We start from the raw sequence: 12,884 nt of genomic DNA on the forward strand, positions 1-12,884 counted from the left end.
CCAGTTTTGAAGATTATAAACAAAGCTGCCAAAAACATTCTTTCTTCTTTTTTTTTTCCTTGACGTGGAGCCTCACTCTGCCGCCGAGGTTGGAGTGCAGTGGCGCAGTCTCGGCTCACTGCAACTCCGCCTCCTTCTGAATTACAGTAAGCTAAAGTTAATTTATTATTGAAAAAAATTTTTTTAAAATTAGCGTAGAGTAGCCTAAGCGTACAGGGTTTGTGAAGTCGACAGCAGTGTACAGTAGCGTCCTAGGCTTTCACACTCACTCACCGCTCACTCACCCCCTTTCTGTCATTTTCACTGTTTCTTCCCTGATTTGGTCCTAGCTGTTGCTCAGCTGGACATGCACGATGGCTTCCTCACCGGTGTCCCTGCAGACTCCTCATCCTTTACCACAATGCCCATCACAGTTCTGCACATGCCATTCTGATGCACCAGTGCCCAGCAGAGCTTGCAGTGGCCTCCTGTGGCCTGTCATGCCTGGTATCCAGGACTTCCCGCTCTCCCATCTCAGGCCCTCATCTGCCTCAACTGAAACTCACATCAAACCAAACCATCCTTTACCAGCCTGCACAGGGGTCCCCATGGACCTGCTCTGACAGTGTCTTTGGGCCAGGTGACCCCATTCACACAGCAGGCAGTGGACCCTGCAGAAGAGGGTGTCCCGTCCTGGGAGTCCCAGCCTCATTGGTGGCAGCGGTCTGGGACCGCCTCCTGTCCTCTCAGTTCTGTTCTTTTCCTCTCCTGCTCTGCTCTGAATCCACCCAGCATTTGGCCTTCGTCTCCCACGTCCAGTTCTTCACTTGCCCCCGCGCCCAGATGGGGCCTAGAACTCTTTCAGATGACACTTTGAACTTGTGCTCCATTTCCCTAGGCTTCTTGTGGGCCTGGGTATCTCACTGCCCCAGCCGTTCAACCCTTGAACCCTGCCATGGGCTGGCTTCCCTGATCCTTCCTGGCCCTGGTATTGTCACATTCTGGCTCTGGCTACAGCGAGTTGCATATTTGGCTTGTTTTTCCTACTGTGAAGTCCCTGGAGCAGACATCTTTGCTCTCCCATCACCTAGGAGAGTGCCTAACCCATAATAGGCCATCAGGAAATATCTTTGAAGAAATGAATAAATATTTTATTGCATCTTTCCCGAAACACTATTCCTTGGAACCCAAGTGGCCTCATAAGATATGAATTGGTATTCCATGAACAACGAACTGAGTTTGGCACACAGATTTTCTCACGGACAGCCACAGTGCTCTGAGGCCCAGAAAGACTCTGATAAATCCTGCAGTGAAGAAACCTGCTTAATGTTCATTCACTCAGCAGTTTAGCACATTTGTGTGATCACGAGACTTTAACAAAAAATGATCTTCAGAACCCAGTTAAGGAAATAATACTTTAAAATCCTCTCAGTATCTTAGAGTATCTGGACCAAAGGTGAATCGTAAGGGTTATTTTCCCAGCTCACTGCAGGGCACAAGTGTGGTTTCCCTTTGCCCTGTGACACAAATCAAAATGTGCTAATTTTTTCTTTCTTTCTTTCTTTTTTTTTTTTTTTTGCCTAATGGATGAAGATGCTCTCTGTTCACCTTTTGGGAACAGACACGAGCGGGGAGAAGACGGAGGGCAGGGGAGATGTCTGTGAAGAGGACTCACCCCTGTTGCCTTCTGCTTGGTGTAGGCGTATTTGTCCCGAGTACATCTTTCAAAACGGTAGGTGGGGGCAAACGTGATTTCTTCCTCCTCTGAAACAGAGAGACTTTGGTTTCAATTCTGATTCCCCAGGTTTTGCATGTGGTCAACTTTCCCTATTCACCTGGTGAAGAAATCGGGGGAAAGGGGATGAAAAGATGGCCGGAAAGGCTGCAAGAGAAGACGCGGCTGCTCTTACCGAAGTGCAGGAAGACCTTCTGCTCCTTCCTCTCTGTGAGCAGCTGGTCGTGGCACAGAAGGTCTGCGTACTGCTGCTGCTTGATTTTCTGGATGATGGTTTCTGCCTCCTGGAACAAGAATATGGCCGGGCCTCTGGTGAGAAGCCCTGCAGATCCAGGCCTGACAAGCTTCGGGGCTGGGGTGGGCAGCTGGATGAGCTGGGCTACACAGTGACGGTGGGAGGGTGGCTGTGACAGTTACGGGAACCAGACAAAAGCACAGGGGACCTGTGAGGAGCGGCTGAGGCTCAGTAATGGGAACAGTGTTGAGCCCCCAAAGGGAACAGCTGCCTCGGCCCACTTGGTTTATGTGCCTCCATGACCACCCGCCCTGAGCTGACTCAAGGGAGGCTCCATCCCTGCAGCCCAGCCCAGCCCCAGGCGGGCAGCCCCTTACCCAGGTAGGCAGGTCCACTCGGTAGTTAAGATCCCCAAGCCAGAAGAGGTGCGTGAAGCGGTGAGTGATGTTAAAGGGACTCAGCTTCTTGTCGCCCAGGGCCAGGAACCGGAGAATGTTCATATAGTTTTGGTTTCGCCTAATGCAAGGAAAAAGTGGCCATCTAGCATGGGGTCACTGGTTCCCCCCTCACTGTGGCAGGAAGTCACTCCTGCCATAGGTGGTGGGGCGAGGGGAGGAGCATAGCAGTGGAGGGAGGGAGACAGCCCTCCAGCCTGGCTGCAGCAGACCACCTTAGTGTGCAAATACAGCACAGCCAGGAGGCAAAGCGCATTTGGGGCCACACTGGGTGTACAGAGGGCAGGGGCCCAGGAGCAGCTGCATCTGCTCAGCAGAGAATCAGACAGTGAGGATTCTATAGATGGCTGTCTTCATTCCCGGGCCCCAGCTAGGCCTGATCAGCGTGGATTTGTAAGGAGGCCCCAAAGGAGGCTTTCTGCTTTAGAAACAGCGCTAGTTAGGGGTCCATCAGGCTAATGACAAAGGGAAATATCTTTTCTGACGTTTAGACAAAATTCTTCCACACGTGAGGTCACTATTGTGCTGCAGTTGCTTTTAATGAGACCGTGGTGAGTCCTGAAAGGCCACAGGACACCCACAAGGTCAAGGGCACGAGCTGAGCAGATCCTTCTGGTACTTAGATGTGTGAGGTGTGTCTGGGCAGATAACCCAAAAGCATGCTCCTGGGGGGAAGGAGTTCCATTACCTGAGTTTCTTTTCACTTCCTGAAGTCAAATGGCTGTTGACAAACCCCAAGGAGGTTCCATTGAACATGAACGACACCCCCACGGCTCCCTTGTTCCCTAAAACAAAGAGCAGAAAGAAGAATCAAAATATCAAAAAGACATACTTGCCAAGGGGCCAGAAATCAAGCGGATCGGGGTCACGCGGGGTAGGAGATGCTGGGTTCTCAGCAGAGCAGAGGAAGGTGGCTGCTGCGACTTGCCCCAGGCATCTCTCTCTAAAGTGACCCATGTGTTAAGCAGGCAGCCAGAAGCCCTGGGATGATTCAGAAGATTCCAGCCTGGGAGGCTGATCTTCCTCCCAGCGAACTCAAGATTCCTGGGGAGACCGAAAACCCACACTGAGATCACACCTTTTTCTGCCAATGTTCTGATCCATTCTAGACCAGTGGTTCCCAAAGGGAGTTCCCCAGACTAGCAGCTGCACACCATGTGGGAACTTGTTGAACAGTCCCACCCCAGACCCACTGAATCTGAAATCCTGGGATGGGGCCCAGTAATCGGTTTGACAAGCCCTCCAGGGTCAGTGGCAGCCGAATGCTGGCTCACTGCCAGCCACGAATGGTTTTACATTTGTAAATGGTTAGAAACAAATTAAAAGAAATGCAATCTTTTGTAATGCATGAAAATACGACATTCAAATTTCAGTGTTCAGAAAGAACATGTTATTGGAACATAGTTGCTCCTATTTGTAAGGCCGGTTGCCTCACCGGGAGGCCGGACACACCCACCCCTGCACTCAGCACCTGACTCTGCACCCGGCACCAGGCTCTGCACTCGGCACCTAGCTCGGCCACATGGCTCCCTGGAAGTCTCCAGCTAATGCAACCCTGGCTGGCTCTCGCACCGGAAAACCCGCCCAACTACCTGCTAACCAACAGTGGCCTGCCCCGTCTCAATCCTGCTCCCCTGGACCCAATCAGAGCACCCAGCTGTTGCTCGTTTCTCCTAGCCATAGCCCCTCACCCCCTCCCCCGCCCAGGAAGTCAGTGTTACTTCTCTGGCCCCCTTTCCCCGGACCAGAGAACCTTGCCTGGGAGCTGAATAAATTGGCATTTCATTTTCTTATACTGGCCTCAGTTTCTTCGTTTTAAACCCGGCAATGACCCTTACAAGTGGTACTGAAACCCAGGAGCAGTTCAAGACCCCTCCTGGGGGAAATTGACTCCTCTACCATAAGCCAAACCAGGGAGCTGCTGCCTCTCTGATTGTCTGCAGCCATCACTCGGTAAGACTCCTATTGCCCATAACCCCATCCTCTGTTTGCTCCGATCCGAGGAGACCCTGTCCGTAATCGCAGCCGTGTCAGGGACTCCTTCCTGTCTCAAGCTGTGGGTCTCGTGGAGATGTCCCGGTGCCCCTGCTCGCCCGTTCCAGAAGACAGGAATATTGTGGAAACGTCCCTATACTCCTGTCCTTCCCATAACCTCCAGTAGTCGAGTGTTGAGGTCCGGGACGCCATTCCTCACTCCTGACTATCCCGCGACAGAGAGGAAACTATTTGTAATCAGGAGTCCCGCCTAGACCCCAAGTCACCATTGGGATGTCTAGTCCAAAATTTACCTAAGCTGGGACTCTCCATAAAAAAGAAAAGGCTGCTCTTCCTCTCCGCGGTGGCCTGGCCCCAGTATCCTCTGGACAACCAGTCCAAGTGGCCACCAGAAGGAACTTTCGATTTTGGCATTCTAACTGATTTAAACAATTTCTGTCAAAAAATGATAAATGGTCAGAGGTTCCTTACTTCCAGGCCTTCTGATATCTTCACTCCCGTCCCACCCTCTGTTCCTCTTGCACCACCGCTCAGGTGCTCCTGGCCAAGGAAACTCCCTCACCGCCCACGGCCCCTCCACCATCCTCCTCCTCTTCCAACCCTGACCTGCCCGAAGAACTCTCCTTTCCACCCGCCCAACCCACTAATCCTCCGCCCTATGTGGAACCTCAACCCCCTCCAGCTCCTCCTCCCCCTGGTCCCAACCTGGCCTCTCCTGTTAGTGCTCACACTCGCTCACGCTGTGCTCCGAACGATGAAACCTCCCTCCCTTGCCCCCTGCACAAGGTCGCCGGAGTGGAAGGCGTTGTCCGAGTGCATGTTCCCTTCTCCCTCTGATCTACCCACCACTGAGAAACGCCTAGGGTCATTTTCCACCAATCCTACTGCTTACCCCAAAGAATTCCGCTACCTCACCCAGGCGTACGACCTCACCTGGCATGATACCTAAGTGATTCTGTCCTCCACCCTTACTCCAGATGAGCCTGACCGCATCCTTATGGCGGCCCGGGCACACGCTGATCAGGTACATCTCACAAACAATCAAATGCCTGTAGGTGTGGCGGCCGTCCCCGAGGCCGACCCGAATTGGAATTATCAGACTGCCGCTGCCCGGACCAAATGCTACAGTGCCTCCTAGCGGGCATGCAAAGCGCAGCCCGAAAGGTAGTTAATTATGGTAAGTTAAGGGAAATCACTCAGGGTCCTACTGAAAACCCAGCCGCCTTCCTTGACCGATTAACTAATGCTATGATCCTTCATACCCAGCTGGACCCGGCCTCTTTACCAGGGGCTACAGTTCTAGCCACCCATTTCATCTCTCAAGTCAGTGGCTGACATTAGAAAGAAACTTAAAAAGGCTGAGGAGGGCCCCCAAACTCCCGTATGAGACCCGGTAAACATGGCATTTAAAGTTTTTAATGGCTGAGAGGAAAAGGCTGAGACCACCCGCCAGGCCCGTCGACAGCAAAAGGTAAGCCTCCAAACCCGAGCTCTTGTGGCAGCTCTCAGGCCAGCAGCCCACCAGGCACATCCCTTACCATCCTCAGTCGTCGGGTAAAGTTGAACAGGCCCACGGCATCCTCAAAGACCATGTGGCCAAACTTGTTATTGAGGTGAAACTCTCTTGGCCCACACCCCTACCTCTCACCCTGGCCTGCATCCGGGCCACCCAACGGGGGCCAACGGGCTTTAGCCCCTTCGAATCGCTGTTCGGCCGGCCTTCCCTGGTTTCTCACAACCTCCCTGTAAACCCCGCTCCACTGGCTTCCTACATTCCCTTCTTCTCCCTCCTCTGCCACCTGTTAAGGGAGCAGGCAGACCACTCCCTCCCTGTTGTTCCAGGACCAGAGGACTCCCACCCAGTGGCACCTCTCCAGCTGGGCGACAGCATGATCTCCTCTGAGAACTCAAACCAGGATCCTTGCAACCCAGGTGGTCGGGACCCCACGTTGTTATCCTAACCACCCCCACAGCAGCCAAACTCCTGGGTCACACTCCGTGATACCATGTGTCCCGTCTCAAACTGGTCCCCCAAAATGATCAGTGGAAATTTGAACCCCTGAGCCCCACTTGCCTCCACCTCACCTGATGCCCCAACCCGTCACCTCTTAACCCTTCAGAGCCTCCTTCCCTTTCCCTTGCGTGCCTGTCACCTTGGTCCCTCAGTTAGAAGTATACGGACAGGCGGAACTTCTACCCCTCCTTCAACCTTCCCGTAATCACCGAGACCGGCAAGCAGTCTTCCTCCCAATGGGTCATTGGTCTCTCTCTAGCATTCTCTCTGGTGGCGGCTGGGCTGGGTAGCAGCACCCTAGGCTACAGTGTCACCTCAGCGGCTCAACTGAAGGACAAGCTTTGTGTGGCTATCAAAGCGTCGGCCGCCTCCCTGGCCTCCCTTCAGTGACAAATCACGTCACTGGCCCAGGTAACTCTCCAGAACTGACGGGCCTCTGACCGGCTGACAGCAGAAAAGGGAGGTACTTGTCTGTTTCTTCAGGAGCAGTGCATATAATATATTAATGAAACAGGCCTTGTAGAAGAAAATGTCAACACTCTCTACTGCCTCCAAGAGGACCTCCACAAGAAGCAGAATGCATCAGTCTCGCCTCTCAACTGGTGGCAATCCCCCATGCTAACCTGGCTAACCCCTCTTATCACTCCCATTATCGTCGGTTGTCTTCTGTTAATGCTAGCCCCTTTTTTCCTCAGGTTTTTATAGGCCTGCATGAGGGAGATTTCCAGGGTGGCTGTAAACCAGATGCTACTTCACCCCTATGTCCGACTCCCAACCGAGGCACCAGCCAACTGACCCTTCTCCCTCACTCTGCCCCCATTCAGCAGGAAGTAACCAGAAAGTAGGCATCCTGTATCATCAAAAGGGTCAGAATGTAAGGCCGGTTGCCTCACCGGGAGGCCGTACACACCCACCTCTGCACTCAGCACCTGACTCTGCACCCGGCACCAGGCTCTGCACTCGGCACCTAGCTCTGCCGCGTGGCTCCCCTGGAAGGCTCCAGCTAATGCAACCCTGGCCGGCTCTCACACTGGAAAACCCGCCCAACAACCTGCCAACCAATAGCAGCCCGCCCCGTCTCCATCCTGCTCCCCTGGACCCAATCAGAGCGCCCAGCTGTTGCTCGTTCCTCCTAGCCGTAAAAACCCCCTGCCCCCAGAATTCAGTGCGACTTCTCTGGCCCCCTTTCCCCGGACCAGAAAACCTCGCCTGGGAGCTGAATAAATTGGCATTTCATTTTCTTATACTGGCCTCAGTTTCTTCATTTTAAACTCAGCAATGACCCTCATGCTATTCACCTCAGGACTGTCTCTGGCTGCTTTCAGACTACGAAGGCAGAGCTGAGGCACTGTGACAGTTGTTGGCCTGAAGAGCCTAGAATGTTCACCATCTGGCCTTCTTTGGAAAACGTTTGTCAACCCCTGTTCTAGATGATTCTGCCACATGCAGGTGAGAACCTGCTGTGTCCAATGTAGGCACAGGCCATGTGTGACTATCAAACACCTGATATGTGGCTGGTACCAAATGAGACAGGTTGTGAGTGTAAAATACACATCAGAATTGTGGCGTTGGTAAGAAACACAGACTGTAAAATATCTAATAACTTTTTACATTGAATATCTATTGAAATAATCATATTTTGGATGAATGAAATTCAATAAAATCTATGATTAAAATTAATTTCACTTGTTTCCTTTTGAATATGGCTACTAGACAATTTGATCTATTAATCATAATAGATCAAATTGCAATCTATTTGATCATAAATCTATTTATGATCTGTTTGGCTCCCATTTTCTTTCTTTCTTTCTTTTGGAGGTGGAGTCTCACTCTGTTGCCCAGGCTGGAGTGCAGTGGGGCAATCTTGGCTTACTGCAACCTCCATCTCTCGGGTTCAAGCAGTTCTCCTGCCTCAGCCTCCTGAGTAGCTGAGCCTACATGTGCACACCACCATACCTGGCTAATTTTTTAGTAGAGACGAGGTTCCATGGTGCTGCCCAGGCTGATCTCAAACTTCTGAGCTCAGGCAATTCTCCTGCCTCAGTCTCCTAAAGTGCTAGGATTACAGGTGTGAGTCACCACGCCCTGCAGTGGTCATAAAGCTGGGATTCTGGTGAGGCTTCCCTCTTCACCCCTTAGATGCCAGCCACACTGCCTTTCTGAGGGAGGCCCCTGACCTCTGCTCTCTGCCTGCGCCACACACTCCTTCGTCAGCACGCTCCTCCCAGGAAACAGCTTCTTTTCCTCCTGGCTGTCCATGCAATGGCTGTCAGGTCCATATAAGCAGAGCTCCTGCCTGCTCAGGAGCTGACCTAGTGCCCAGCCCCGAGGCCAGGATGACCAGGAACTGGGGTGGTAGCTGCAGGCAAGGCCTGGCTGAGGCCGTGGTTTTATGTGGCCCCATGAGGTCTGAGTGTATTCTGCGCAGTGGGGCAGGGGCCGGTGAGTGGGGCTGGAAGCCCAGGGAGTGATGGAATCCAGACCCGGGGCGGTTCCTGGGCAGCAGGAGGGCATGAGTGCAGCCAGGACAGCCACGAAGCCCCACCCTTCCACTGTGGCAGGAAGGAAGGGGGACGAGTGGGGGTGGACGTGGGCAGTTTGCGGTTTGTCAGCAGAAAAGCTGAGAGAGCTTTTCACATTCTGTTGCAGCAATTCTATTTCCTGTTCTCTCTGGGACTCTGTCCTATTCCTGACTCCACCGCCTTCAGTCACCAAAAACCACTGGTCTCACCCCTGATGTCAGTTCTGGAGCCCTGTGTGTGTGTGCGCGCGCACACACACACACACACACACACACGCACACGCAGAGGCTCTAGTACTTATGGACATGGACTTGAACACCCATCCTCACATACCTAGACTCTCATAAACACACACAAACACACATGCATGGACTCACACACACAGACACACACTCATAGATATGGATGGTGTACTCACACACGGACTCACATACCTAGACTCACATAAACACACACTCAAACCCACACACATGGACTCACCCACACACACAGACACACGCTCATAGATATGGGGTTGTACACTCACACAGGAACTCACATACGCAGACTTACAGAAGCACACACAAACGTGTGGACACACACACAGACACACTCATAGATATGGGGAGGTACACTCACACAGGGACTCACATATATAGACTCACATAAACACACACAAACACACCTGCATGGACTCACACACACACATTCACACACTAATAGATATGGGGTGCACGCTTACACATGGACTCACATAAACACGCTCACAAACACACATTTATAAACTCTTATACCCCTACACAGTCTTACTCACATGCATGCTCTCACACACTTCACACAAACTCACATACACAGACCTACTCACACACACACATTCTACAGACACACACACACACAGGCTCGCACTCCCATACTCATGAAATCTCCCTGCCCTTGTTTCTGCTCTCTAAAGTCAGTGACTCTCCACTGACACCAGCGTTTCCAGATCCAACCTGGTGTAGAGGGACCGGGGGCAGGGGCTTATAAGGAAGGTCTCACTGAAACACAGCCACTCCCATCTGCTTTCTGGGTTGACTCTGCTTTCCTGCCAGAAAGGCAGAGAGGAGCAGTGTCGAGTAGCATGCAAAGCCTGAAATATTTACGACTGGACCCTCTCCTGTAAAAGTTGGCTGATTCCTGTTCTAGGTTCTCGCTAATTGAAGTGGGTCCCACGGGCCAACCAACAGCGCTGAAGTTGCCTGGGAACTTTTCTGAAACTGGGAACCCTAGGCTCCACCCAAGATCTCTGAGTCAGAACCTGCATTTTAGCTAGATCCCTGGGAGCGCTGGTGTAGACCCTGAGTGAGTTTCAGGCAGAGAGACCAATCATCCCTATTTGTTGAGGATTGAGCAGGGATCTGAGGATGCAAGGCTCTCCATTTTTAACCCGGCTGGGACAGGGATGACGTGGTCGTGTGAGCTGAAGCAGAGGTTGTGGGAAAAACCCAGTGTCCCCGCCCGGCTCACCCAGCGTGTTTGCGATGCCTGTCTTCACGTTGTCAGTACAGATGTGGCTGATCCGGTTCTCGTGCTCGGGCTTGGCCAGCACCACAATGCGGATGTTCCAGAGCGTGTGGATGGCGACCTGGTGGGAGGACAACGTTGCAATACTCGGCCCAAGTGTAGAGGGTGAGCCAGGGCACAGTGATCCACAGCCAGCCCCAGCTCCTGGGTGTGTGGTACTCTGTAATCCCAACCCTTCAGGGGACTCCCAACAATGCCTGATAGGGGAGACAAAGCATCCTAAAGATGAGAACCGGGGCTGACCAAAGGCGGGAAGATAGAGGACTCAGTGGTTTCCAGCAATACCCCACGGATCCCATCTACTGCTGAATACAGACGCATCTCTCAGTGGGGGCCCCCAGACAGCCTTGAAAACTGAGAACTGACAGGCTGAGCTTGCCCTTGCCTCTGAGACAGCCCAGCTGAGAAAAGACTCTGTCCTAGAAGCCCACCCGGGGCACGGCCAGCTGCTCACTGTTTTAAAAGTCACACTGGTGATTTCTTGCAGGGAGTGTTTGAGGATCTCCAGCCACTCCTTCTCACTCAGGGGGTCCTCCTGGGTGCCGATCACATAAATGTCATGGGGGATGTAGTCAGCAGAGTCATCTCGCGTCTTTCCCTGTCCCTTGGAGAGAAACCAGGACGTGATCTTCTTGGGAGGGAGGGCGTTACCTTCAACAGCAAAACCCAACACCAAGTGAGTCAAAGGCACATGGAGTCAAAGCATCAGGAGAATTCAAAACAGAGGGCAGGAGTGTGGGGGAGGTCACGCCATCAACCAAGACCATCCAAGCAGCCCACAGAAAAGCCTGCCACGGAGCCCTGGGCGCTAACCTCACCCAGGATGTGGGTTGGGGCTGGAGCTCAGGTAAGCCTCTTTTTAAACATAACATTAAGTTTCAAGGTATAGAAACACCAGAAGATTCCCTGATGTCAGATACTGTCCTGCACTTCGAGGCTACGATAACTGAGACATAGTCCTGTCCCTCAAGGAACTCACATCCTATTCTTGAGACAGCCAAGGGAACTGACAAGTTTTGGGTGGCGGCTTCTAACCCATTGCTGGGTGACAACAAAGGCTCCCTTGCAAGACAGATCCCAGCCCAGAGCGGAGAGGTGCCTGGGTGTGAGCCAGAGAAACAGGAGCGCCTGGAAACTCCTCCGCACTCCCATTTCAAAACTGAGTTGCAGCAGCTCAATCAAGAAATGTCAAATGGTTCAGCCTGCAATGCCCTTGAAAAAAGAGCAAACTTTGTTCCTCAAAGAGATGAGTTTCTTGGCTAAAAGTGCAAAGAAGCCAAGCATTGGAGTAAATGGACTGTGGCTAAATTCCGCTCCCCTGAGAGGCTCACAGTGGGTGCCCGAACCCACGGGGCTGGTGGGCCCGGCCCTCCTGCAGCATGGCCCCAGCTGGCTCCTTCCACAAGCTTCTGTGGGAAGGGCACCCCCTGCTCTTGTGTCGTGGACATCCCTGACCACGTCCAGAGGGAGGAGATCAGGCAGACTATTGTCTCTTATTAGAGACGTTGAAAGGGACCGAAGAGGACATGTGACCCCAGGGGCATTGGCCCGGGCTGTATTCCAGGGCTGCTGTGGCCCTGGGACGCAAGTGACATGGTGCCACTTCACGTCCAGGAGGCCCCTGTTGGCTGCTGCTCACCCTCTTCCTCCCAGACTCCTCTCAGGGCAAAAGGCAAAGGATACAGAGCGCCCAGTGAAATTCCACGCAATAGCTGTTTATCCGAAATTCAGATTTCACTGGATGTCTTCTATCTAATCTATTTCTACCTGAACACTTACACTAAAAAATTATTTAGGATGGGCGTGGTGGCTTACACCTGTAATCCCAGCACTCTGGGAGGCTGAAGTGGGTGGATCACTTGAGGTCAGGAGTTCAAGACCTGCTTGACCAACATGGAGAAATCCCATCTCTACTAAAAATACAAAATTTAGCCCGGCATGGTGGCGCATGCCTGTAATTCCAGCTACTTGGGAGGCTGAGACAGGAGTATCACTTGAACCTGGGAGGTGGAGGTTGTTGTGAGAGGAAATCGCATCATTGCACTCCAGCCTGGGCAATGAGAGTGAAACTCCATCTCAAAAAATACGTATATATTTACTATTACTTATATTTAGTAGAGTGCATATGTTTAGTATATAAACATACATTAGTATATAAATATACATTAGCATATAAATATACAGTACACATGTTTAATACAAAATATATTTATCATATTCTTAGTATGTACTATTAGCTGTATGCTCAAACTAAATAATCACTTAGTATGATTTATATTTAATATAATAATTACATTGATATATTTAGCATACGTATATATACTATATATTCAGCATAATGTCTATTTTTTTTTTTTTTTTTTGAGACGAAGTTTCGCCCTTGTTACCCAGGCTGGAGTGCAATGGC

At 51.8% G+C, this 12,884-nt stretch overlaps 1 protein-coding gene across 2 annotated transcripts in view; it reads right to left on the reverse strand.

Moving 5' to 3' along the window:
• The window catches only part of INPP5D (inositol polyphosphate-5-phosphatase D), a 153,460-nt gene that overhangs the window by 37,149 nt on the left and 103,427 nt on the right, over positions 1-12,884 (reverse strand). For both annotated transcript variants that reach the window (XM_003936730.3, XM_010347208.3), the window contains exons 12-17: positions 10,932-11,128; positions 10,421-10,538; positions 3,093-3,189; positions 2,327-2,465; positions 1,890-1,998; positions 1,655-1,743 (exon numbers count right to left, since the gene is read on the reverse strand). In XM_003936730.3, the coding sequence (XP_003936779.1) occupies positions 1,655-1,743; positions 1,890-1,998; positions 2,327-2,465; positions 3,093-3,189; positions 10,421-10,538; positions 10,932-11,128 (749 nt within the window). The remainder of the gene's footprint in view (positions 1-1,654; positions 1,744-1,889; positions 1,999-2,326; positions 2,466-3,092; positions 3,190-10,420; positions 10,539-10,931; positions 11,129-12,884) is intronic.

The sequence above is a fragment of the Saimiri boliviensis genome, chromosome 5 (genome assembly GCF_048565385.1).
Source record: "Saimiri boliviensis isolate mSaiBol1 chromosome 5, mSaiBol1.pri, whole genome shotgun sequence".
Classification (NCBI taxonomy): Eukaryota; Metazoa; Chordata; class Mammalia; order Primates; family Cebidae; genus Saimiri; species Saimiri boliviensis.